Source organism: Zeus faber (assembly GCF_960531495.2).
Source record: "Zeus faber genome assembly, chromosome: 14".
In the NCBI taxonomy this organism is placed as follows: domain Eukaryota; kingdom Metazoa; phylum Chordata; class Actinopteri; order Zeiformes; family Zeidae; genus Zeus; species Zeus faber.
The window spans coordinates 9,135,474-9,161,762 of record NC_137200.1 but is presented as its reverse complement, the minus strand read 5'-3'; the positions used below and the strand labels follow the sequence as shown (position 1 = coordinate 9,161,762).

The 26,289-nt window shown below is 44.0% G+C and overlaps 1 protein-coding gene across 1 annotated transcript; it reads right to left on the bottom strand.

Moving 5' to 3' along the window:
* Window positions 1–1,803: 1,803 nt before the first annotated feature.
* On the bottom strand, window positions 1,804–25,263 carry trim37 (tripartite motif containing 37). The gene is made up of 25 exons (XM_080013273.1): window positions 24,917–25,263; window positions 24,068–24,165; window positions 22,259–22,360; window positions 21,924–21,964; window positions 20,627–20,743; window positions 18,068–18,155; window positions 17,516–17,638; window positions 15,709–15,832; window positions 15,316–15,383; window positions 14,994–15,118; window positions 14,159–14,209; window positions 13,504–13,585; window positions 13,169–13,245; window positions 12,889–13,068; window positions 12,677–12,791; window positions 12,275–12,457; window positions 12,061–12,194; window positions 9,926–10,008; window positions 8,322–8,510; window positions 6,975–7,301; window positions 5,758–5,931; window positions 5,331–5,544; window positions 4,818–4,915; window positions 4,231–4,353; window positions 1,804–3,307 (listed from the first exon to the last, which is right to left on the bottom strand). Exons 2-25 carry the CDS (start codon window positions 24,086–24,088, stop codon window positions 3,249–3,251), a joined length of 2,898 nt encoding a protein of 965 aa, XP_079869399.1. The 5' UTR covers window positions 24,089–24,165; window positions 24,917–25,263; the 3' UTR covers window positions 1,804–3,248.
* Between the last annotated feature and the right edge of the window lie 1,026 nt (window positions 25,264–26,289).

Below are 26,289 nucleotides of genomic sequence, written 5' to 3'. Positions count from 1 at the left end.
GTTAACAAAATGAAACAAACAAAAACAAAAAAAAATAAAATAAACTTTCGGTATCTGTACGGTCATTGTTCCTGTAGTATATAAATCTATGTATCTTAACTGGTGACTATTATCATGTATATAAAGATTAGAACGACGACTCTTGACTAACGACTTTTTCTTTCTAGTCGAATCCTCCTGGAACTGGCTCCGGGCTCCTTTTAAAAACTCCTTTTTAATTATATATATATTTTTTGTTTTGTTTTTTTCAACAAAGTGTCTTGGTGTGTCCTTCCCTCAGGTCAATGCTGTTCTCTCCACTTCCAGACAGGAGGCTGTGAACTCCTGCGTGCTCTCCGCCTGCCCTGGCATTTGGGAAACGGTCAAAGGATGTGGCCTGGGGGACCGATGGAGTATGGATTATAGTGAAATGAGATCCCTTGGGATTTGGGTGTATTGGTGATATTGTGATATAGTTAAAAGTCGTCTTCAGGGCTGCAGTTTTCTCGGCTCCACAGACTGTTCCAATCAAGACCTCTCTCTCTCTCTCCGTGGTCATAATATCTACATAACTACAGAGAGTCTCAAATATATGTTGTAATTATGAAATCCCCCCCCAAAATAATCAAATTATGAATATTATACATTTGTCCAAAAAAAGTGTGATATAAGATTCAAGAATCTTATATCTTATATCATATATATGTGTGATTTAGTCAATTTGTCCACTCTGTCCCAAGCTCAGGCAAAGAAAACAATTACACGTGAAGTCATCACAGCAGTCGGAACAGCAAGGCCCCGGCTGCCTCTCCGGTAATGATGTGAGAGCCTTGACTTTGGCTGTCGATAAAGCCACTTGAATCAGTTTTGAAATTGTCTCAGTGGAAAAAAACCCAAAACGGTTGAATCCCGTCTTTAGGGCCTGTGATTCTCAACCTTTTTCCTACCAAGGAGCCTCAACTTGATACATATTAGGCCACCGACCTTGATAGGATTGTCTCTCTCTCTCTGAGATTCTCATGAGACACACAGGGGTGAGCAGACAGTCCAAAGAGCAGCGAGCTGAGGAGAGGAGGCTGCATGGCTGGACAGGTGAGAGCACTGCTCAGCCAAAGGAGGCAAGGAAAGAATGACAGAGCCGAGGGAGCTGGGTGAGTGTTTCTTTTTTTGTGTGAGGATGCTGAGTGGGCGGAAGAGGATGCGATTGGGCGGGGAGAACAGGGAGGAGGTGGTGAGGGTGAAGACGAGATCGAGCAGGAGGCGATTGAGAGAGGTCAAAAGAGATTACATTCAATTGGTTACGGTACAAATTAGTTATTTTGTCAAAGGAAACCCATACTAACCTCCAATCTCACACACACACACACACACACACATTTCCACTTGGGTAGTGGCTTCAAGCAAAGACAATACACTATGAAGTTATAATTCTGACATCACAGCATACTATTCAATTATTCATGTTGTATTACTATCAGGGGAGGTTCAATAATAAAAAAATAAAAGGCCACACAGTAGTTTGGCCTACATTCAGCTCGAGGCGATGAGCGCACAGCTCCGTTTGGTGTGTGAGGTAACAGAACTGACCCAAGATGCGATCCGCAGTGTGACACAACAGCACTGAGCTGCTTCCCTCGCTGCGGTTAAATGGTCTAATGTGACAAGCCAAAACAGTCCAAGACAATATTTAGCTCTGTTCCCCCGTTTGAAACGCTAAATTACAACCATTCCATGCAGAAAGGCCTTCCGCAAACATGCCTATAATGATGGAAACACCTACTTCATATGTCATTGTGCATGAAAATACACACACACACAAAAAGACCAGTTCACAAAAACAAATTTTATTTTGCTTTTTGAAGATAGAGTTACATAAATAAAAATATACACAAAATAAATGAGACCAACAAATTACACTGCATTCTGAGAGAACATAAAACAAAAGCAACTTGTAAAAAAGCGCAGGCCACCACAGGAGATGGGATGAACGACAGTGGATTTGATTAAATTAAATTTCCTTCAAGAGACAGATTAGATACAGACAAACATGAATACATTATCACCCTATAAGGATGTGTCCTAGGAATACACAACCAGCCTTAATAAAAAAAAAAAAAAAAAAAAAGCTGATTCTCATAGAAACGCACCGCTGCCTCTAACCACCTCTCTGAATGAAGCTAACAAAGCCATGCAGTTTCAGGCACACGCACAAAAACAAAAAAAAAAAAACACCCCAATTTGCCAAGTTGAAATAATGCCTTCTCAGTTCATATGCAGTGTGTGAATTACAACCAATATTTACAATGTAAACCAGTGAGTGTTTTTATACAGTAATGCGAATGTATTTCACTTCTTGGTCAAAACATGAAAAAAAGTCTAATATATATATATTTATATATATATATATAATTAAAAAGTACAAGCAAATGGTCCACATATGAAAAAAATTGTCTTTATTCAGACAGATCAAGCAAACTGAGCAAAACGAAAAAAATCTCCAAAATTTCAATGCCGAAGAAACAGGGAAAACAATGCCGCCACAGAGAACACAGAAGATTCTCATGTAGGAGAATCGTCACTAAAGGAGTCGGGAGTGATGAGTGACCTGGGATCAGAGCTTTTAACAGCAGCGCTTAGGTTTCTGCGGCACAGACTCCAACGGGAGAAGCATCCAATTCACGCTGATGAGCGACGAGTCCGTACGTCGTCGGCGTTTTCCTTTGTGTCTCGGTGACGACGACACAACACTAGATCAACTGTGGGATGCAGCCCAGCACTTCAACTAAGAAAAATGAAGTTATCTTCGAACCGAATTTGCTCCGAGCACCTAAATAGCGTTGTGTGTGGTGATTTCGAAGGACAGGACCTGGTTCGGGGACACGCCTCACCCAGCCCCTTCAAGTTGAGGCGTTAAGACCGTAACGCCACGTAACGACATTTCAATTTTCATGAAATATCCACATTCAGTAGTGACACACACACAAAAAAAGTGCATTTATTCATTTATATGGCTGGACCAGCATTAATATGCCGTAGCCTCCTTTCTCACACGTTAAAATAAAAAAACAAATAAAACAAGTTCATCCGAGTGGCTCATCTTCAATGCCACATGACCTACCCCGCCCGCCCTGCAAAAGGTTTGCACATGCGTCACCTGCTCATGTGCGGCAACATCTACGTGTCGTGAAAATGACCAGTCGTTCTCTGTCCACAGGGGGTCGGGCACTGGGGTTGCCAGGTTTTGGGGTGAGGACATGGGAGTGGAAGCATCAGCTCTCTGTGGGCTTGGCGGCGGTGTAGCCGTGGTCATCGGGCGGGAGCTGCTCCTCTGCGGGGAGGAAGAGGAACACGGAACAACTCCTCAACTGGGGCTGAACGATTCGGGGAAAGAATCTAGTTGCGATTCTTTCGACCAATATTGTGATTTAGTATGCAATCATGCAATCTTATGTATTATTCACTAAACACAAGCAAGAAATCATTCTATTGTATGACCAACACAACACTTATTAACTGCTCTTTCCTGTAGACTTGGCCTACGTGTTATGATGAAGTGGCATGAATTGATGCACGAGTTGATATGAATAACATGTCGTGGAACGCAGGGGTTCGGTTAAAACAATCACTTAATTAAGCGGGAAGAGATTGATGGGGAAAGTGTCCCCATTAAGCACGGTTTCGTTCCATACGCACTTTGTCTGTTCCATAAGGAGACGTAAAATTTTTTAATAAAAAAACAAAACAAAAAAACACTGTTCTGGCGCGCCGATTGAGGCCACCCCATCGCTGACACATGCATCTTCAGTTCCATTGGAGAGGGAGACCAACAGCGTTATATATATATATATATATATATATTATTACTATTATTTTTTTGAAATCACAGCCTTTGTGATTTGAACATTGCTTTCTGTTAAATTGCGATGTTGGCTTGAATTTGATTAATCGTTCAGCCCTATCCTCAAGAAACCTTCTAGGAACTTCTAACAAGTTCACTGAAATGTGAGGGTGCTGCCTGGGTTATCGACTTGTCGTATGACCCCCAAACAATGAATCAACCCAGGCAACAAGGTAACAAAGAGACAGCCGATACGGCGCTAGACGTCGTGTTCATGTACAGTTTACAAAGTAAGCAAATTAAAAATTAAAGTGATTCAAAAATCGGACCCTTTTACCATTACCTCACCGGAATGCGTCACCAAAGGGAAGGAAGAGGAATTTAGCTCTGCGTGTAGCAGACCCCCCTCTCACCTGTACATGGCATGGCTCGGGTGTGGTAGTGATCGTTGGCGCTGTCGTCCTCGTTCTCCGTGTCACAGTCCACGTCGCTGTCGCTGCTCATGGACGGCAGCAGGTCCAGCGACAGCGTCTGGCCTACAGAGAGCAAACACGCAGGAAAAGAAGCGTCGCGCAGATCGGTATGGAGCAGCGAGGTTCTGGCGTCATTCCCCACCAGGTTTCTCCCCAGATAACAAACCGCCCAATCGGATCGTCCAGCTTTTTCCAAAACCGAGACAGTTTGGCGGTTTTCTTCTCCGATATACCTTGGGGTTGTTTAACCACCTAGATGCATGAAGGGTCACGTACAGAATATACGCCACTTTCAAAATCCCAACGTTGCCGTGCTGCTCACACTTCCCTTTTCCCCTTTGGTCGGCGCTTGGTAAGCACTTCCTGTGCAATGTCTATGCATTTTTATCCAAATATAATAAAAACTTCTTTTTTTTTCTTTTTTAAAAGGACCAACAAGATGTCGGACAACTTAGTGGCAAGACGAGACATCTCACAAGTGATTGAGAACACAAGTGTTGAGGAATGACTCTGGGCGGGTGACGGACCTTCATGCAGGAGAGCCGAGGGTCCCTCTTGCAGGGAGAGGAGGCTCCCCGTGGATTCCAGGTCGCACTCCAAAGAGCTGTCCATCAAAACCCCCGCCCTGGAGGTAGAAGCAGAACAGAGAAAGAGAAAAAAAACAAAGAAGGAAACAAATACAGGATTATACAGCCGCCACAGCATAAACATTGCAGAGCTTGAAAGCTCAAACTCAACGCTCTGAAATTCTTTCATTCTTTGATTTGCTGTACATTTTGGACTTTTTGTGTTTGTATTTATTATTATTATTTTTCAGTCGGTTAAAAAAAGAAAAAATGAATTACGCTCATTGCCAATTGTAGAGAAACGCGCCGATCTTCACATCACAAATTCCTTGTGTATAACAATGTACAGTGGAGGAAATTATTACTTGATCCCTCACTCAAATGTAGGATTGGTTTCTGCAGGCAGAGACCACACGAACCAACGTTTGGCACTAAATCCTTCCTTCCAGTGTGTTGAATCTGTTCAATTCGCACCCGAGGGTCCTTGTACTGCAGCTCTTGGAGTTGGTCCCCACCAGGCAGTACAGGTCGGCCCGGGTTCCCGAGGGCCCGTACAGCTGCTGCTGCTGCTGTTCCTCCTCCTGCTGCTGCTCTGGGGCTGGCGGATGCTTGGAGGTAGAGGCTTTCTCTGAGGAGCAGCTCCCCAGGGACGGCAGAGAACTGTGGGTGCCGTCTGCCTGCCTTCCATCTGAGGGCGAAAGGGGAAAAAATTAAAAATAATAAGCCTTGATGGAAAGAAAGATGATGCAACAGAATGGCATACTAATCTTTGCAAACCTCCGGCCTCTATATCATGGTCAATAAAACATGACTAATTGCACCTTTAAGACAAAGGAAGAGCTCTAAAAAGGCCCCAGACGTTAGACGCTCCACCACCAGAGCGGAGGGTGGACCTACTGACCGTTGGACCCAGTGAGACTCTCTCTGGGGCAGAGGCCGAGCTCCGCCGCCTCCGGTACCGCGCTGCTCGGGCCCCTTCCTCGCAGCTCCTTGTCCAAACCCTCTGCGCTGCTCCTCCTGCTCCTGAGAAGCGCCGAGCTGCTGCCTTCCAGCACCGGGGACAGAGACTTTTTGGCTGGAGACAAATGTTCTCATGTCATTAAATGTTCTCACATGTTCAATAAGAGAGAAGCTCAGTTATTTAAAATATACCGGAGCTGGGTGATAACAGAGGGGAAAAAAAAAAAAAAAAAAAAAAAGACAGTAGAACCCAGTTCATTCAAATAGGTGCTTAATCTAAGTTTACTGGTCAACTGTTGCAGCTTTTTCCTCACCCCTTTCTCTGATCAAGGTTTGTTGGTTATCAGACAACAGAGGCTACAATCTCACCATCCGTATTTCATGGATTTGTTGCCCGCGCCTCCATATTTAACTGCTCTCTGTACCAGTATTGTATAACGCCTACAACACCAGCTCTTCAAAATGATACGTTTGCTCTCATAAAAAGTTGTCTCCCATCATTTCCAACTGTTCAGAGCACCTCACTTTGCTCTTGAGAAACTAAGCGCCCTGCTTCAGTTTCTTACGGTGCTTGAATCAGCCAAATGGCGCAGACCCTTAAACATTAGAATAGTAGTACCCTTCTTTTTGAAACTGGGAAACTTGCATTAAAGTAAAAGTGTTTTAGTGTAGTTTTTTAGGTTTTAAATAACAGTAGTAGGCTACAGTAGGTTGCCAAGTAGAACTGGCGTAACTTCCTGCTTCTAGTCCCTTACTGTATGTCAGTGGGGATTGTAGACAAAAGAGCTATTTTGCACAAGTGCCATAGGATTGAAACCCTCAAGAGCCCTGAAGAGGAAAAATGGAAAAAAAAAAAAAATTCTGTATAATACATGCAAGCATCTTGTTTTCGAAAAAGGTGACAATTTTTTTTTATTTTTTGGTTTTGTTTTTTCAAGGCTTAAACGTTTGCCCTGCTGGATTGCATTTAATTACAGTGAGAAGTAAGAAACAAGCTTCTCAATAGTAAAGCGTTCAGTGAGGTTGTTCTCTGAACAGTTGTTATAAATTATATATAAAATATTATTAGAATTGGCGAAATTGGCAAACCCGTCCTTTAATAAAATAGAAGCTCGAGATTTCTCAGCACTGGTCAGAGTCGTTTGCATCAGTCCTCACCGGGTCGACAGTGTCTGCTGTGCGCTGCCGCTCCAGAACCTTTCCCCAGCATCTCCAGCTGGCTCGCCACTTTACGGCTGGCCACCAGCTCTGAATCGGGGTGGTGCGGGGGCCCGCCTTCTGCGCCGTAGATCCCCGACATCGCTCGGGAGTCTCCGGCCGCCTGCGCCTCGAGCACCTGACTTTTGACGTCGGACATCTTACTGCGCACCTCGGCCATCTGGGCTTTGAGGCGGACCAAGACGCCAGAGTCTGCGGCTGAGAGCCGCACTGCCTGGGGCCGTCGCTCCTTCTCCTTCCTGGAACTGGGAGCCAAGTGGACGTGGGCTGGAGCCAGGGAGAGGGGAACGACAAAGGAGTTTAGGTAGTCATGTGAGGGGACCGGACTTTAATTGCCATTGCTTTGACACCTCTAAGCTGTTAACCTGCAGTTAAAAGGTCAGACGTGGAGCAGCCACAATTAAGAAATGAGGGCAACTGAATAAACTGTCTCAGATGTACGGCTTCATCAAGATGTGCCCACATGTTTTGGTGAAACACCACAAAACGTTTTTCTCTTCTTGTCCTTGTCAACATATTGAAAGCCTTCCATTTTATTTTAGCGCTTACAGCTTAATTGACAATGAAGAGCCTGTCAATACAATGTTTATAAATGTTTTCTTTCATCCAACTGTGCTTTGCATTACTTTAGCTATTCTTGAAATCCATTTTGTTTTAAACTAAAGAGGAATACTGGTAGACACACCAGAGTAAAATCTGGCATTTTTGCCTCAGCCTTCGTCTGTATGGAAAAATTCAGGCGTGCATCTCTCCTACAATACGATTCACAGACAACACATTTTAATACTGAACAATTCGGTGCGATACGATGCAATCTGATACACTTCTTAACATTTGTTTAATGTAGACATTCATTTTCCATTATGACTTAAAATAGGCCAATTCTATAAAAATGCCATTTCTTATCTTCAAATAGATATATTTCATAAAAGACCAGGGAGTCCAAAGTATAACCCTAACCCAAAAGTATGTCTTGTCAATGGATACTTTTACAAACTGGCGCAGCGTGGAAAACAAAACTTTAATAGGAGCCCTTGTTATTAATAAAGTATGTGTATATAGGTCAACGTGTATTAGTTTCAATGCTTGTAGCTATGAAATGATATACATCTGAAGGCGGAGAGCGCAATACAAACAAACTCCCCCGCAGAGGATTTGACCACTGGGATACTGCCTCAATCGTTTCAAATTGAGCAATTCTCCTCAGAAGCATCAGAGGAAATGGGACAACCACTTTGGTTCATCAGCGTCTTTCATACTCCATGTATGTTGGCGATGATACTCTACCTTGGTCGTGGAGCAGCGAGACCGGTGGCCGCGGCTGCAGCCCCCATAGCGTCTCCATGCTGCTGCGCTCCTTCAAGTCCAGCAGCCGAATCAGGATGACCGGGTCGATCTCCAGGAGGCTGCTGCTGTCCGTGCTGGCAGCCGCTGCCACACTTCGGTGTAAGGAGCACATCTGGGGGTTTGAACCACCTGCGTCGGGAAAGAGATGTGGTTTTGATGGGTCTTCATAAAGGTACGACCCAAAATGCTATCTACGGATCTACTGCTTACGTAATGTAACAGTATGAAATTTCACAGTACGGTACCGCGGTATATATTTTCCCCCATCGTTTTCTCGAGTTAAATTAATAAATACTTTATTGAAAAAAAACAAAACAATACAGTAAAACCTGACACCGCAGCAGGGGGAGGCGCTTGTAGGGGCTCACAAATTCACAGGAGAGGCAGAAATAAGACGCAGAACCGCTTTACGCCACTATTTTACGAAACTGTGCATTGCATTACATTACTTGCGCGTGCATGGGAGCAAGTGTAAACAGCTTAGGGGAAACCACTCATTGGATGGATTATTACAACATTTGGCCGTCTGCTACCGGGTGGCCAACATAAAGTGAGGGTGAATTAAAGTTTACATCTTCAATTTTGCAAATACATTTATACTGTGGGCATGGTAGTATAGAGAAAGGCTTATGGTTCAGAACTGTGGTTGCTTGATACCGCGGTACGCCGTTTAGGGCTGCCCCCAGAAAGTCGATGAGTCAAATCATCGTTCGGAAAACCTGTCAGTCAACTGAGATTATTCAAGTCGAGCAGTCGTGCTGGCATTGACATTGCTGTTAGAGAGGGAGACAGGTGCGCAAAACAGGTTGGCGCCTGAGGCGGCCGCCTGTCTCACCTATAGGAGAAGCAGAGCTGGCCAGGCATCAGCTGAATTTAACTCGAGAAAAGGGGGGGCAGGGGGATACATTAACAGAGAATTTTCACTGCTGAGCAAAGTACTCTCCAACACAGAGCATCACTCCGAGACCATTAGATCATCAGCATATAATGATGAAATCAGAAAGTGACATTTTATATACAAGCTATTAGTTTCCGATTATTTTGTAGTTGGGAATAGTCTCCGAAACGAACACTAGTACCGATGTCCGGTCGTAGTGCTGTGCTGAGATGTGGCTTGACCTCCAGCTGTACTAAAAGAGACTCTTGCTTTGACACACACAAGCTGTACTTAACACACACATACACACAAGCTGTACTTAACACACACACACACACAAGCTGTACTTAAAACACACACACAAGCTGTACTTAAAACACACACACACACACACTAGTCGTTCCATAAAAAGGGGAGAACTGCACCAACGATGACTCACCGCAGCCCCCCATCCCCCCCCCCCCCCACCCCACACACACACCATCACAATTAGACGCTGGAATAGAAGGGAAAGAGGGCAGAATGTACAGACTATAAAAAGCAGAGCGTTCAAAAGCAGGAGGTGAATTCATGAAGGAGGATGGGGAGGGAAAGACAGATAGGAAAAAGCAAGGGAGACATCCACTGAGGGAGAAAGGGGAGATGGACAGAGACGTCCATCATTTACCTGCGGCCCCCGCCATCTCTTCGGGAAGCTCTCCTTCTTCCGTCTCCAGGATGCTGCCAAATTCCACATCGTTTTCACCCGACCTTTAGAAAATAAAAAGATTATACACTGATGCTTTTCAAACTGAAATAATGGAAAATAAAAACAGTCTGACACTGGAGCTTACATAATCTGCTGACTGCAATTATTTGAGTGGCGCGTGATCACTTTATACAAAAATAATAACAGATTGCTCTTCTCTAACAGCTTGGTATCGATTATACGCTTAGAATTTGATGGTGGTACACAATGGACATATTACATGTTTATCACAATCAACAAATCACTTGCATGACAATTAATCACCAAGTAAAACCCAATGATCGCGCCAGTCGGAGCTGATACAGAGAGGTGCGAATAATCAAGCCCTAAACACTCACTGTCAAAACATCCTTGTCAGAGACATTCTTTGAAAACCCTTCTCTGTGGATCCACCGCAGAGAAAACAAGTTTGAGAATGCTTGCTCGGTGGGGGAACCCCGTTATGCGACGACATCAAGTTTTCGTGCATTTCACAATTTACTAATTTTTCCAGGCTTTGCATTCAGGCACAGACAAGATGAGAATGCATATGTTCTTCAAAAAAAACCCAAAAAAAACAAAATAAGTCATTAATATTTCCATTTTGTAAACCCAAGATGTCCCTTCCCTCTCGAGGAAGCTCTGAGACACATTTTCCTGCCCCACTTCTCGTCACTTTCACCGCAATTCCTCGTAGCTATTCTCAGAGGTTTGATAAATACAGACCCAAGTGTACTATTGGTGCTTGCCGCCCCCAACTCCCGAAAAAAACAGAAGCACGGCACGACGCAGCAAGTTGGGGAAACACAGCAAAAAGGGCAGTAGCTCTCGACAGCCTGATGCGATGTTCATCATGACGTAATGAGTGATTATCTGGTTTCCGCCACTGGCGACAATTGCAATATCAATTGTTAACTTTTCCTTAGTATCTTAAGTGTTTGGTCTCGCTCTTGGCATTACATTCTTAGGTCTGTGATGAGCTGCTCCACTTTTCTTTTTTTTTTTGCACATGGCAGAGCAGAGTGGAGGGATGACTCACGGCTGTCTCATCGGCCTGAGGCTGAGGGAAGTGGGCGGGATGGGACAACAGCTTCCACAGAGCAGGATGGGAGATCGTGCCACTACATCGGTTCAACAGCCCCCCCGACTCCCCCTCTCCACTGCTCGCATATTAAAGTGGACTCTCCCATAAAAGTGGTGGTGGGCGCTTTAGGTGGGCGGGTGGGTGAGATTCACTTTGAGTTTCCAGTTTCTCTATAGCCTGGCTATTCACAGACTCCCTAAATGAAGGGGTAGCGGTAAAGCAAACAATATCGGACAGAAAGATATGAGATCTATATATATATATATATATATATATGTATGATTGTTTAATTAGTCGATAATAAATGTTCCTGTGAAATACAATGTTTTTTGATGTTGATTATTGAGACTATTGGGAAGATATTTGGGAACTGGAAACTGGAAAGATTCACACAACTCGCAATAATAGCAGCTCATGAGGGTTTGTGAAAACCTTGTGATATCAAAACATGTTTGCAGATTTTGAACCTGTATATAAAGCAGTCATTACTATTGTTTTTATTGATTGTAATACAAACAATAGAAAGTTGGCTTATGAGTCAGACGCTACAAACGCAAAAGCTTCTTCTTCACTGACCCAACTGATCTGAATTTTCAACATTCACTATGAAGCCCTATCGCAAAATGCCACGGTCCGACATTCATTGCATCTGTAATTGGGGATTAATAATTCAGACACATTGCGACAAATTGTGAGTCATACCTCCCCACTCGCTTGGGTTTATTCAGGACAATATGATAAAGCTGAAAAATATTCCATTATACTGAATTATCAGCCACAACTGAAATAAGTGACTACAGTGTTCTATGGAACATTTAACACTCTGTTTTCACATTTCATTGGTACATCTAAATATGAAACATCGGCAGAATTCTAGATAAAGAGGAACTCTCGCCCCACTCAAAGTGGAAGTCTAGTCTTGTTAAACACAGATGTACTCGCCTGGACCATTACAGAGATGGCGCCTGGGTGAACAGCATCCTCTACTCACATGGTCTCCTCGTCGATGTCGTTCTCCTCCGTGTTGCTGGTGGCGATGGAGCTCGCTGAGGTGCTGCTGCGGTCCAGGGGGTTCACGTCCTCCTCGGTCAGACAGTCCACTTCCAGGTCCCCGTCAGAAAGCTCCTGTGAAGAAAAAGTCACAGTAGTTGGGGGGGCGGGGTGTAAAAAGGACTAGATAAAATGATGGCTGTGCAAAATCTCACATTCGAGTCGTCGTGATGAGTCTTGTCTTCCTCTTCGGCCTCAGCTGAAGAGGTCTGATGGCTGTCCTCGCACTTCCCAGAGCAAGGCTCTCGTTCAGAGGCCAGGGGCCCTGCTCCCGGCCTTGTGTCGGGAGGGGAGGAGCTGCGAGATGTCTGCAAGCGAAACAACTCGATGGCCAGCCTCTGGAAGACCACAGGACAAAGACACAAAACCCAGTCAAACTAAAGGGAGCTTAGTTGTGTCAAAATCTCACACACACACACACACACACACACACACACACACACACACACACACACACACACACACACACACACACACACACACACACACACACACACACACACACACACACACACACCCCCACACACACCCCCACACACACCCCCACACCCACACACCTCTTTGAGGTTGTTGATCTGCTGAATGTAGCTGGACTGAGCAGACTCCAGCTGACTGATGTACCAGTACTGATCTCTGCACTTCTGGAAGAAGGTGGGAGAGCGTACCTGGAACCTGAAATCACCCAGACACGTCACAAACTGGCTTAAGCAAACCTTGGTCAAGAATCAAAAGTGAAATAACCAGTTGGGCGCTGCCCGTCTGCACACACCGAAGGACCAGGGCGTCGGTCTGCATGTTGAGGTAGCCTTCGCTGGCCAGCAGATCCAGCCTGAAGAAGCGGTTGTAGCCCCAGCACTCTCCCACCTCGAAGTCCGAGGCGAACTCCCGAATGATGTTCTTGGCAGGGTCACTGGAGGCCTGGTGGACCATCTCCACACGGTACTCATACCTGTACCCCAGAGCATGAGAAAGCGCACAGTGAAAGACTTAAATCTTAAAAAAATAAACCCCATAAATAAATGAGTGCCACACATAGGCCGTGAACGTACTTTGATGTTTCAGGGAGTCCAGCAGAAAGTTCCAAGAACACAGAAAGATAGTTGCCACGGACCACGCCGTTCCCATCCTGAAGGAAAAACAATAGCAAACCATGAGCCACTAGTAGTAGTGGTTTTGTATTTCTGTGACATCATGCAGCACTGGGGAGAAAGGGGGCAAAGAAAGAATTTGCCATCACAATGCATACTGGGATATGCTTGCCACTGTAGTATGCAATGTTCGCATCCAGGTATCCCCCGCCACCCCATACTATAGTTTTGGAAATACCTAGCACTGATTTGACGTAGTAAATAGAATGCCATTTTGGACCAAGCAACAGACTTACCGGATAGACTTTTAACCGCCAGCAGAGTCCAGAAATCTGGAGTGGGGGGCTGTAAACAGGGTCCGCCCTCTGCCTGAGGGTGCTATGCCCAAAAACAAAGAATGCAGATGCAGCGAAGGACGTCTTGAGTCAATGCAATGACATGAATCCACCGAAGAAGCACACAATGCTTTACAAATATTTAAATTATATTTTTAAGGGTCAAAAACGGAACATCCCCACAACATTGCATAAAACTTAAACTACATTTTGAACTTTATTTTGTTTGTATGTGTGCTGAGAAATTAAGAAATTTGATTTAAGAATCAAATTCACATTTCTGGAAGTTTACACCTGTAGTCACAAGATACTGAGCAGCTGCTTAATAGTTAATTGTTGGTGTACAATTCTAGCTGTTATCAATAGCTTTGACTTAAATGGTTGGGATGTTAATGACAGAGTTTTGTTAGTTGACGTGCCTGAGATGTTTACAGATGTTTTTAAATACTGATTTAGGCCTATCGGCTTAAAAAGAAAAATGCACTAGGTATATAATTGTGGTGAGGGGATGGTATGGTTTGAGCAGCCACACCTGCCCAGGATCTAGGTAAATGGGGCCCAAATAACACATCACTCAAAAGAGGCCCTGAAAAAAATGGAAATTGAGAGTCTTTACCTGAAGTTGGCCAGGACGAAAGTGCTCGAGTCATAGGCTGGAACCAGCTCACTGAGGGGAGACGGGGGGAATATTAGCATTTCAAAGCTTGCAAAATAAAATGGAATACATTTAAAATGCACCAGTTAGCCAATTGGGTGGTGGGAGGAGTTTCTTTTAATTACCTAGTGTGGCTTGCCCTGCATTTGAAAACACCACTGACTGATTATAAAGACGATGGCAAAACGAATAGACATACTACCTCTACTTTGTTGAAGCTGACTGTCGTGAACTCAACATCAGAAACCAAAGTTACATAGTTGGCAGATGTTAGAATCAAGGCGTGTACCCTAGATGATCGTCTCTCTGCCAATGTACAAAAAGTGATTAAAAACCACTGCTACCCTCCTAAAGTGCAAATTAAAAAAAGTACAACAGTCAAACTATGTACAATCAAAATGTCAAAGTTTATCCTTGTGTAGTAAGATCCATCAAACTTGATTTGTTTGTTAAAAATGATGGAAACCAAGTTGAAGTAACGTCCAGCAGGCAGAAATTAACCTTAACAAGGGGAGAAGTACTTCAACAGTTTGTGCCCATTCCGAATGTTGGGAAGGGCAAAGAAAACCACCCTTTTTCTGAAACTCATTGACAAGTCTCATATGAAGGTTCAAAAATGTTCTTGGAGCAGTCGAACGGCAAGTTTCAAGTTTAACTTACTACTTAAATCGAAATGCTTAAATGAAATCTTTGCAGGCGTTTGGGCAGAAAGGGCATCCCAGAGGTAAGGAAGCGTTACTGCAAAGATTGCTCGTAAACTGGACGGATGAGGGAGGACAATGTGCACTTTCATTACCTGGTGAAGTCCGGCGGGACAGGCGTGGTGACAAAGGACTGCATGGGTTTGCGGTGGACCTGCTGGAACATGAGCAGGATCTCTGGGCTCTTGGAAATCAGCTCGCTCTTACTGCACGAATGGAGCTGTCGGAAACGTGTCAAAAGGAGGCATCTCAGAAACTGCGCGTTTGAATTTCGCGACTCCCAAAAGAATCCCTAATCAATCTTGACAGTCACGGTATCATATTGGAAACCGTATTAAACTGTATTTACAAATATTTTATAAAATACCACCTATAAATCCCCCTTTAAACAGATGGGTGAAGCAACTAGGTACACACCTGGTGCTCCACCTCTTGTAGCAGAGACTCCAGCAGCTCCGTCTCCTGAGTCAGGGAGGTATTCTGACCTGTTGGGGACAGGTGTGTATTAAGAACCTCATCTCAGTTACACACTATACCTTCAAAATATTTTCCCTCAAATGTGTTCCTGACATTTTGTCCACTTGAAGAGCATAGTAGAGTTTATGGAAGATGGGCTCAAAAGTGTTCGGGTTAGACAGATTTGGATATGAACATACTGTCAGCCACTTTGTATGGATTACAGAGTGGGCAATTGAATGGAAAAACAAACTGTCAGATCAAAAACAAAACAAACTGTAGAATCGTCCCTGCTACCGAGTCGTGGTGGTGGTGGGGATGGTTGCAGGACAGCTGAACACAGGGCTGGCTCACCCATGAGTGTGATGAGCTTGTTCTTCAACTGGTTGTCCAGACGTGCGATCATCATCTCGACAGCGTTGCGGATTTCTCGCACGCGCTCATCCTTCGCCCCCCTCACTGCTTTCACGTTCCTCTCCTAACCGATAGTGATGCGGGGAACAAGTGAGATTGGATTCAGGACACAAAGCTATTTAAATTTAAAAAACTATCTACTAACTAAAACTAACTAAACTAACTAAAACTAAAATAATACACCCAAATGTCAACCATGGAGAAAATTAAGGTGTACACCAGAGTTTTCTAATACGGTATCAATTTCCCAAATTACAGTATAATATTTCAATTATTAAAATTTGTGCTGTGTTAAACCTCGCTCAACGCTTTGATTTCTAATTCAACAACTGTTTTAAATTAGATTCAAGATTCAAATTAGAATATGCACATCTCTCTTAGCGAGCATGATTCTGATATAAGGGTCAAACATTATCTCGTAAAAAAAAAAAAAAAAAAAAAAAAAAAAAAGCACAACATTGCCATGGTTGAATTGGCAAACTCTGAAAAGGCCAGGATGGGAGCAATTTGAGCTCAAGTCTTTCCAAATAACAGAAATAAGTATTTATCTACGGGTGTAACGGCTGACAAAATTCACGGTTCGGTTCGATACACTCGTGTCGCGGTTCAGTACGTTTTAAATATAGCAAAAAAAGTAGAAATGCCAGATAAATTTCCCTGAATAAAAACAAATACATTTATATTTACTAAAACTATCATAAAATGTGTTTCTTTATGGCTTTGAACAATGATGGCTCTAGATGATGATGGCTCCAGAACATGGGTCTATACCTAGACCCATGTTCTGGGGTGTCGTCTTAGCAGCGTATAAAACAAAAAGGGCTCCTTATAGAAAAAATAAATGTAATATTGTATTTATAAACAAATACAAACAACACAAACAATTGTGTTTTTATTTGGATCCTGTGCATTCACTCAATTTTCAATAAGAAAAATCTTTAAAAAAATTTACAATATTTAAAGGGGGGAATTTTGTGGAAGTGTCGGCTGCGGTAAGCTCAGCGGTTTACAAACGACAAAGAAATTCAATGAAAATTTGAAAATTAATTAACAGTGTGTGACTAGATTATACCTTATATAATTTAAAGTAATGCGATCGTTTTCCCCCCAACATAATTGTGTGCACTCTACTCTATACAGTATGCTACGTTGAGCGAAATTGAGTATTCATGCCCATCCCTGACGACGTCAACAAGTCGCAATATTGCCAGTTACACGCTATGATTTATTTTACTCATGTTAAAAATAAAAATGGTATTATCATGAACGGATTAGTCCAACGAATCGTTCAGTTTGTAATGCGTACCGAACCGAATGCCTCATACCGAACGGTTCAACATGAATACGTGTACCGTTACACCCATAATTAAATCTGTATGTGCAGGAACATCCAGTCAAGGACACAGACTGTAACTGTAATAGCAGAGTCAATATTTTGTTTCCATTTCTGTTTAATCCTGCATTCCACTGAAACTCTGTAGTTTTCTTACGGCAAGCTCTTTTTAGGTGCAAAATTATTTCAGCTCAATATTCTGTGTCAATGTATTAACTTATTTGGTAAATAGCCGCGTAACGAGTGGGATGATGAACAGGAAGACAGTCAATGGCGCAAAACATTTACAGACCATACTGGCTGTACATGATCCACCTCTTATTTATAAAAAAATAAGGAATTATCCAAAACTACACTGTTATTAAAAGTTGAATTCCAGATAACAAATGAACAATAAAGAAAGTGGGTCCTTACAACTTCTTGAACTAGGCTGATGAGCTCCATGAGGCGCCGGCGGAGCTTGGCCACCTCCTCGTTCACCTTGGTCACATGCTGCTCGTAAATCTCCACAAGGGGCTTGAAGGTGTGGCCGCCGTGCTGATGAAATCAAAATAAGGAGGTTAATAATTCTTAAAAAACACAATTCTTCACTGAAACAAAAAGGGCCATGTCAGGTTATATGTTCAATGACAAAAATAATATATTGGTAATCAGAACAACCGAGATGATATAATGCAATATCGCCCAGTTTGTGCACTGACATGTTTGAGAATGGGTTGACACACACCCTCCTCAATGAAGAATCCTATTCTAGAGTAGGTTTCAATGGAATTGAATAATTCCAAAACATGAACAAACTTAAGGATGTGTGGCCTTTAAACCACGCAGCACTAAAGGTGAGTGTAACCGTCTTTGAGACCAGAGTTTTTCCAAATGAAAGCCCCCGTTATATTGAATGTTTTCATACAGCGAATAATCCTCATTTCACTCCAAGGAAACCCAGTGGGAGTGTGTGGAAAAAGTTACCATGCCGCCCCATAGAGCACACTGGTGGCAGATGCACTTCTTACAGGTCCAACAGAACACACTGAGCTTCTCGTGGTGGTTCTCGCACCTGGAGACAAGAAACCAATTGGAGAAGACTTAGAAGAGCATGGGGACATGAATGTATCATAAATACATTCATTCATATATTCTAAATACATCATGCAAGTTTCCAAGAAATGTTCTCTTCAGGTGCATGGGTGATGGGGTAGAAATAGTTCTAAATATTTTCCAGACATATCTCATTTGCAGTTTTAAAATAAAATGATGTAGGCCTCTATAGCTATACTGTTGAGAAATGAAAATGAATTTAAACAACACATTTTACCACATTAAAAGAAAATTAAAGTGCTTTAATCTTGAGGCACCAGACTTGCATGCTTCAGATGCCGTTATTCTAAAACCCGGCTATGTATTACAAAATAACTAGAAATTGTGAGATAACCTTTAGATTCTAAAGACCAAAGCATTTCTCATCTACAGACAAAAAAAAACAATGTTTGATGGTATATACACGAGGTGTGGACAAAACAACAAAAATGCCCGACAATACATAAATACCAAGGGCCACTCTTTGCCCTTAGAAACATGGGAATCCTTCTTTGAGTGTCATCCTGAAGCTGAGTAGTGGGATACTGCAGTTCTTAAACAAGAGAAGCCTCCAGTTCTTTGCGGGATGAAGGACGGTGGAAATCTACTGTGCACCCTTTATTCCAGAACTCCCCATGAAATTTTAATGATGATCAGAATAGAAAGGCCATGGCGGGAGGTTGACAGCATCCTGGTCTTCATGAAACCACTCTTAAATAGCAGCGCCTATAGGGACACGATCATGCTGGAATATAGGAACATCGTCAGCTGCACCTCATAGACCATGGTTACATGACCATGCAGAGAAATTATTGGACCCAGTGACTCCTGGTATCCCCCTCGTCATACCCAAAAGTTGGTAACAAATTAATGCCATGCTCACATGGAACGGGATAAAGGCACTTCCTGAACGGCACGGGATAACTGCGCTTTCTGAACGGAGCAAAGGGGAGGTACGACGGCAAAACGAAACAGGCGTGACAATATGTTGCTCTGGTGATGTACAAAGACTGCAATAAAATATGTTAAACTAAATTATTCGGTGTCCATTATTATATATAATAATTTCAGTAATGCATCTTAGCTATAAAAATGCAGCTTACTATTAACAATTTATTGCAAACTTAAATTAATGATAAATTCCAAAATGGACAGTGAAGGAGAAATGCACTTTTTGTACCCCTTGTGTACCTTTGTTTAAGTCTAGGATCCTTTAATTAACTCCGTTGTATGTGCAGTTGGTTACCTTTACACAAGCCGGCTACAAAGAATCACATTCAAGCAGGTTTGACAACGGATTATTTACCAATATGGATAGTTATGCGGCTTCAAGAGAGAGCGCATCTATAGAGATCTGTTTACTGGTAGTGATCACCTGGTTTCCACTGGCAATAGAAACCCCTATTTTATTCATAATTAGTCAGATTTAATTATATTACTATACAAGTAATAACATGGAGCTGCAACTTTATCACTGGACCAACCATGCCACGTGAGACCACCATGTCCGAATCGTCCAGCTGCTTCCTCGCTACAAGCACCAAACAGCCTCCATGCAATTAAATAGAAAAAAAATAACTTTTATATCAATCCACGTTTTTTTATTCAAACCATTTAAGTACGATATTCCAGAGAAAACGGCATCTACTGGGTCTGTCAATGGAGTGCAGAACTCTGGAAGCTGCAGCAGACATACAGTAGAATTGGCCCCTTGCTTTCTCCATGTCTATAAAGTAGCTACGTAACATGCGAATGTAATTCCGTCCTGGAGGAAAGCAAAAAGTTGAAATATTTTAACTTTGTCGGCGAATGCTGTGTACAGTTGCCGGTGCCCCCTGCCAGCCTGCCGTCATACTCTCGTCCACTAACATGACTCTCGGTTTTCCGTCTCCCGTAATACATGTTAATGGGGCAATAGTGTTTTGAGGGCATCAAATGTCAACCCATCCAGATGTGGCGAATGGGTGAAGGATGAACAAGCCATGGCAATGCCACCCCCCCTCCATTGCACAGGGGTCCAGGTTCTGTGCTCCTGATACTAGGTTATTTGTCTTTAGTTTTGTTTTTTTTAGCAATGGGTCACAGTGATGGAAAACATGTCCATGTGCCCATCAGTTCCGTTTAGTTTATTCAAAACACAGCTGCTCTATTACGCACCAACTTCAACTAAGGCGGCTGAATTAAATATACATTGTCATATTTGAATGGGCAGTGTGTTCCTATGAGAAGGTGGAATATTTTAAACCCCTATAATGGCGCGTTATACTTAAAAATAAATTAAAAAAAAATCAGTGGTTGACGTTGTTGCAGGAGTTGCATAATGTACTTCAGGAAATTCATTCCAACGCAATGTGGCTCCTACTCCATCTTGGAGAGGAGGAGTGCCACATACATAATGGTCAAAGTGAATGGTGCTGTTTCCAGAGGAAGGGTGGTATGGAGAGAGCTTACTTGTCCTTGTCGTTCTCCTCGTGCTTGGAGAGGTTGCACATCTGGAGCGTGTCTAGCTGCTGGGTCACCTCCTCTGCCCAGCGACAGTTCACCAGCTCCCTCAGCTGCAACGGAGCCCTGGGGGGCGGGGGGTGTCATGTTTGTACAAATATTGCAGTTATTCAAACAGCAGCTGCACAGACCTTCAAAAAACTGTTCCAAGCCAATGGCAATTTCAAACCACTTGTTTATAAAACCAGGAGGAACAAATTTCAAAGGCTACAGTATACGTTACAACTTGTTTGTGACTTGAGTTCATACTGTCACAGTCTATCCCTCCTGCACAAAGACAATTCAGTGTTTCCCATACATTGACTCTCAGTCAGTCACTCTTACACCCCCCCCCCCCATCCTCCGGTCAGCTACCACCACAAATAGAATCTAATTCTGTGGGAAACTGCAATTGTTCCACTTTCTTTGCCGACATGACCCGAATTAGCCTCGATCCGCTTGCTTTCGACTACACCAAACACCAAAGAACTTGGTTATGGCTGCAAGTGTAGTGACCTTGTGCGAGACAAAGTCTTCAACCTTGCAAACTGCACTTCAGTGTAGCTGTGCCTGGACACAACTGACAACCTCATCTTCAACTATGCTGATCCAAGAGGAAACTTAAGAACTCACCCCCTCTCCTTGCTTTCAGCTTAGCACGCTTTTATTCCACCGTCAGACCGGTCCCAGCAGCTCCAACATGCCCAAACTATATACACTGCAGGACTCCACTACTTGTTGGGACTAAAGGTTGAGAGTGCCACCTCATTTCATTTCTCCACTTCAACTAAAGCAATCTTTTAAACCGTCATGGTCCACATTATACATGGTAACAATCCAAACTGCCGGCACTGTGAATCGTGACCCATCAATGCATTCAACGCCTTGCAAAAAACACCCTCAATTCACAGCTCCCCATCGCTACACTACATACTTTGGAATTACTATGTCATTAGTCTGAAACGTTTCCTGTACCACTTACCCCACAAATATTGACAAACTCCTACGTAGACTTGCTTGAAATATTGAACTTTTGGTGCCAAGAATCAGTTATTGTTTAAAAGTTGTGTGGCAATGTGGTATTGTAGCAGGGAGTGCCTCTAAAATGTCACTTTGTCGGGCACCAGAGATGGCAGTTGCTGCCGCCCCCTCTGCACATCGGTAGGCTGCCTTGTTTATTGGACAAGTGTTGTGCACCTGCCTTGGAGGCCTTGAGTAGTGGTAATGGGGGGAAAAACCGCAGTCCAAACAGTGGATGGTGCCTTACCGACAGTGTGGACACTGGGCTCTTTGTTCCGTCAGCCATCGCTGTCAAACACAGAGAGAAAGAGAGAGCAGGAGACAAACACGCAGTTTAGTGGCGAGGAAGTGTGTGCTCAAATCAACTGTGAATCGATCATTTGCCTGTGAATCAAGAGCCACAGGAATATCCCACGCATTTTCAGCTCTTTTCTTCCCCCCCATTGTGTACTAAACCTGCAGGCGGCACAAAATCAATTTGACAATAGAAAATGTGCTGAATGAAAAAGGCTTTTACAAAAGGTGACATTTGGTAAATTGAACGAACGATAAATCGAGAGCGACGCTGGGATCCCAGCTCACCCGTATGCAGCTAAAGCAGCAGAGTTTGGAGCAGTGGGGACAGAGGCGTGCGTCCCGCAGCTTCTCCATGCAGATGAAGCAGCGGAAAACCTCTGCGATACTCTGGAGCGACAGGAAGGGAGAGCAAACCACAGTAGTTTAGAACATTGGAGCACTCGACAGAGGCCCTGAAAGCCTGTGCGATTATTAGTTAAAACCCTTTCAAATTTTTGTAAAAGATCCTAAGGACTGCAACACAAAGTCATCAACTACATAGTTCTTTGCCACCGTTGACACAGTTTCCATGACAAAAGGTGAAGGTGAATCACAAATCATGAATGACCCACTACGGACTAGAAACCACTGTATGGCCATCCCTGATCGGCAGGGAAAATGCAGTCGTTCAGAATAGAGTTGTCATTCCTGAACGATTTGTTCAAAAGAACAATGGTGTGTTCAAGACAGCAAATACAGATATATCATTCTGCAGTCTGCAAATTGGAGCAGCAAGAGATAAACGTAGTAAAATTAAATTACAAGGCAATACATAATCTAAAATACAATACAGCGCATAACATGACATTACAAATAAATAAATAGGAGACTTTTTCTTTCAGCCATTTTTAATGCAAGATTTAAAGTACTGCACTCTGGTCACCATCTTTCGTACTCAGTGTATCCCTGCAAAAGAGTCAGCGATTCGTGTACCAGTGTGAACGAACAAAGAACAAAAAAATAAAAGTGGGTTTTTATTTTAAATCTAAGATATTTAAATTTAACTCTTTCCTTATTCAACGAAACAAGCACCGTTGCATAACGGAGACACTTTCTTAGTCACTCTCATCAGCCCATCCGTCAAGTAATGAACAATTTTCGGTGAACAAATATTTTTAATGGACTGATTCTAATGATTCAGTACACTAAAAATAACTGCTTTTCCCATCACTAGCTCAGAATTATAAAACATTACAGCGATGCTTATTTCTTGCGTGTTATTTTACATCCAAACTGGGATTGCGCACTTCGCCTACACCGTCTACTTCTTTTTGAGTCCGCAATTGTTGACGCAGAAAGGGCCTATATCGATAAATAGTATATGGCATTAACATAGCCCGTGCTACCATCCGTACCAAAAACAGGCTACATTCACAACACTGAAACGAAATGAATCAGAAGGCACGCAGGGAAGGGAGGGAGGGAGATTGTGGGGCAGAGAGGCGGAGAAAGGGATGGTGGAAGATGGAGAGGAAAAACTTGGGTGTGTGTTGAAACTACTGTTTTTTTTTTGTTGAGAAGGGAAGTCAGGTTCCAACTGTCCTGAGTGTTCCTCCTGCCACGTCATCCCAAGCCCATCTGGACCAGGTTGAATCGAATGTTGGTGCAGTTTGTTTATTTACTATATCAATGTACTGGAGGTAAGTTAAGGTAAGTATCATTCAGGAGGATTGAAATGTATATTTAATAAAACACAGACAATTAATACTATTATATAATTGTAGAACCCAGAATCGCAATTGCGGCCCTGCCCCTTGCGGCAGCCTGCGCGAGCGCCAAGTGTCTGTTATGCACATTTTAGTAGTTTTACATTTCCCTGCATGTATGTATGCGACAAATAACCTCTTCAATCTTGACGATTCCCTGTAATGTAAAGCATTGCCAAATGCTGCAGATCAGTGTGAGAATCCTCTCACCAATCTACCACTCCTTATGGTAGGTAAATATTTTTGTTTGAAAAGCCTGTGATGAATAATGATGAATGCAAAGTTCGAGCAAAGTCCATATTAGGGCACGGCTGGCCTCCAATTGTCAAGATCCATGCATGATACATACCTCAACACTTTGTTCATCCATTTCAGCCAGTTCGGCTTACTTCATGGAGGGAAACTTTCTTTAAAACAATAAAATCGGGACAGTCTTGACTGAAAAGTCTGAAAGACAAAACAAAAGAAACAAACAGTAAGATTTGTTATACCATCACTAACAAATCAGCTCTGTGCTGAAACGGCCATTGGCTACAAGTTAAAACAATAAATGCTGACTAACAATAAAAAAGAAAATTGGGTTTGTTGAATAAAACTTTGGATTCAACCTCCAACCAGACCATTTTAATATGAAATCTAAAATCTTCCTTGCATCTGTAATTTCTATACATGTCTTATATCTGTTGTAGTTCTTTTGACCAGGTGGATCACAGGTCCCATATTTTCCCAGAACAGCTTTTTGTGTTGGTTTTCTGACCAAGGTTTGTTGGTTGTCCTTCGGCCTAGACTGAAAACCAAAAGGATGGCAGCGACTTTAAGGTAGTTGCTCCAAGTCTCTGTCGACAAAAATTGGTCTTTGTTTAACCTCTGTCGATGTATGCATGTTTTTTTTTAATGTGGCTACTTCTATATTTATTTATTTTATTGTGAAGCGCTTGCATGCGTCTTGAGATGTGCGTTATACAAACAGACTTGACTTAGCTGGTATAGCCTGTTATTCCCAACGACTATTAAAACATTATTTCAATGACGACGTTAAAGTTGTACCACTTTGTGTAAACAGCTGCTGTGTTGGGGGTTCACCTCTGCAGACTTGCAACCCACATGGCATATCATCGATCAGCACTAAGCAACATGAATAAGGGCATTCGGAGTGTAAAAACTCCAATAACAATAATAATAATAGTAATAATCTTACCTATAGTCTAGACCTGCACTCTGCTGTACTTAACCCTTTGGTCCTCTGATGATCTTGGGCGCTTGCTAGGACAGTGCTTTGCTACCTGGAAACAAGGGCCCAGCATCCTCAGCCACAGGGACGGGGACGGGGACGGGGACAGCTAACCCAGAGCCCTGCCCGACACCGGCGGCTCTTGTCAAGTGACTAGAGAGAGACTGATTCTATCGTCATCGATCAGGCAGATCGGAAGGTCAAGCGGAAGACACCCCTCGACGCCCACTCAAAGCCAAAACGCTCGGTAAACATTAGCTTGGTAGCCGAGTTATCTCCGGGGAGGGATTCCGCCGGTGCCGCGTTCGCGGTAGAGACCGACTAGCACTATGCGACGCATGCGGCGTTAGCGCGGGGGACGTGGTGGGGGCGGGCGGCTCGCTGCGGCGTTTCGGGGACGGGAGACTCGGTGCTACGGAGCGGACGCGCCGACGCCGTTTTCACGCCCAACGCGCAGCTCGGCGTTTCTCGCCAGAGCGCGATGGGGGCGGGGCTTGTAGCGAACGCTCGGTTAACCACGTGACTGTGACGTCACCGCCCCGCCTGCCCGGACCCGGAGAGGAACGAGGGAGGGCCGAGGGAGGCCGAGGGAGGCCGAGGGAGGGCCGAGGGAGGCCGAGGGAGGCCGAGGGAGGAACGAGGGAGGAACGAGGGAGGCCGAGGGAGGCCGAGGGAGGGCCGAGGGAGGGCCGAGGGAGGCCGAGGGAGGCCGAGGGAGGCCGAGGGAGGGCCGAGGGAGGCCGAGGGAGGCCGAGGGAGGCCGAGGGAGGCCGAGGGAGGGCCGAGGGAGGCCGAGGGAGGGCCGAGGGAGGCCGAGGGAGGGCCGAGGGAGGCCGAGGGAGGCCGAGGGAGGCCGAGGGAGGGCCGAGGGAGGCCGAGGGAGGCCGAGGGAGGCCGAGGGAGGGCCGAGGGAGGCCGAGGGAGGCCGAGGGAGGCCGAGGGAGGCCGAGGGAGGCCGAGGGAGGGCCGAGGGAGGCCGAGGGAGGCCGAGGGAGGAACGAGGGAGGCCGAGGGAGGCCGAGGGAGGGCCGAGGGAGGCCGAGGGAGGCCGAGGGAGGCCGAGGGAGGCCGAGGGTGGCCGAGGGAGGCCGAGGTTGCTGCGCGACCCTCAGCGCGCCTCAATGTCGATTCAAGAGAGTCAAGAGGTTTATTCGTCACATACATATACATACTTTCATACATATATGCAGTGAAATGTAATGCAACGCACCCGGTGATAACACATAATATTTCCTAGGAACAAAATGTCTTTCTAAAAGACCAACTAACTGACTCCTAAAACGTAATACAGTAAGTCGAAGACTTATAGAATGAAAATAAAATATTTCGAGTAAAATAAA

What these genes read in the sequence shown, in the direction of transcription:
- trim37 (XM_080013273.1), bottom strand. Translation starts at nt 24,088, where the DNA reads ATGGATGAACAAAGTGTTGAG. An exon ending in GGCGGTTAAAAGTCTATCCG is followed by an intron (nt 13,246 to 13,503) that starts GTAAGTCTGTTG and finishes TTTTTCCTTCAG; the next exon opens with GATGGGAACGGCGTGGTCCG. An exon ending in ACCGACGCCCTGGTCCTTCG is followed by an intron (nt 12,792 to 12,888) that starts GTGTGTGCAGAC and finishes GGGTGATTTCAG; the next exon opens with GTTCCAGGTACGCTCTCCCA.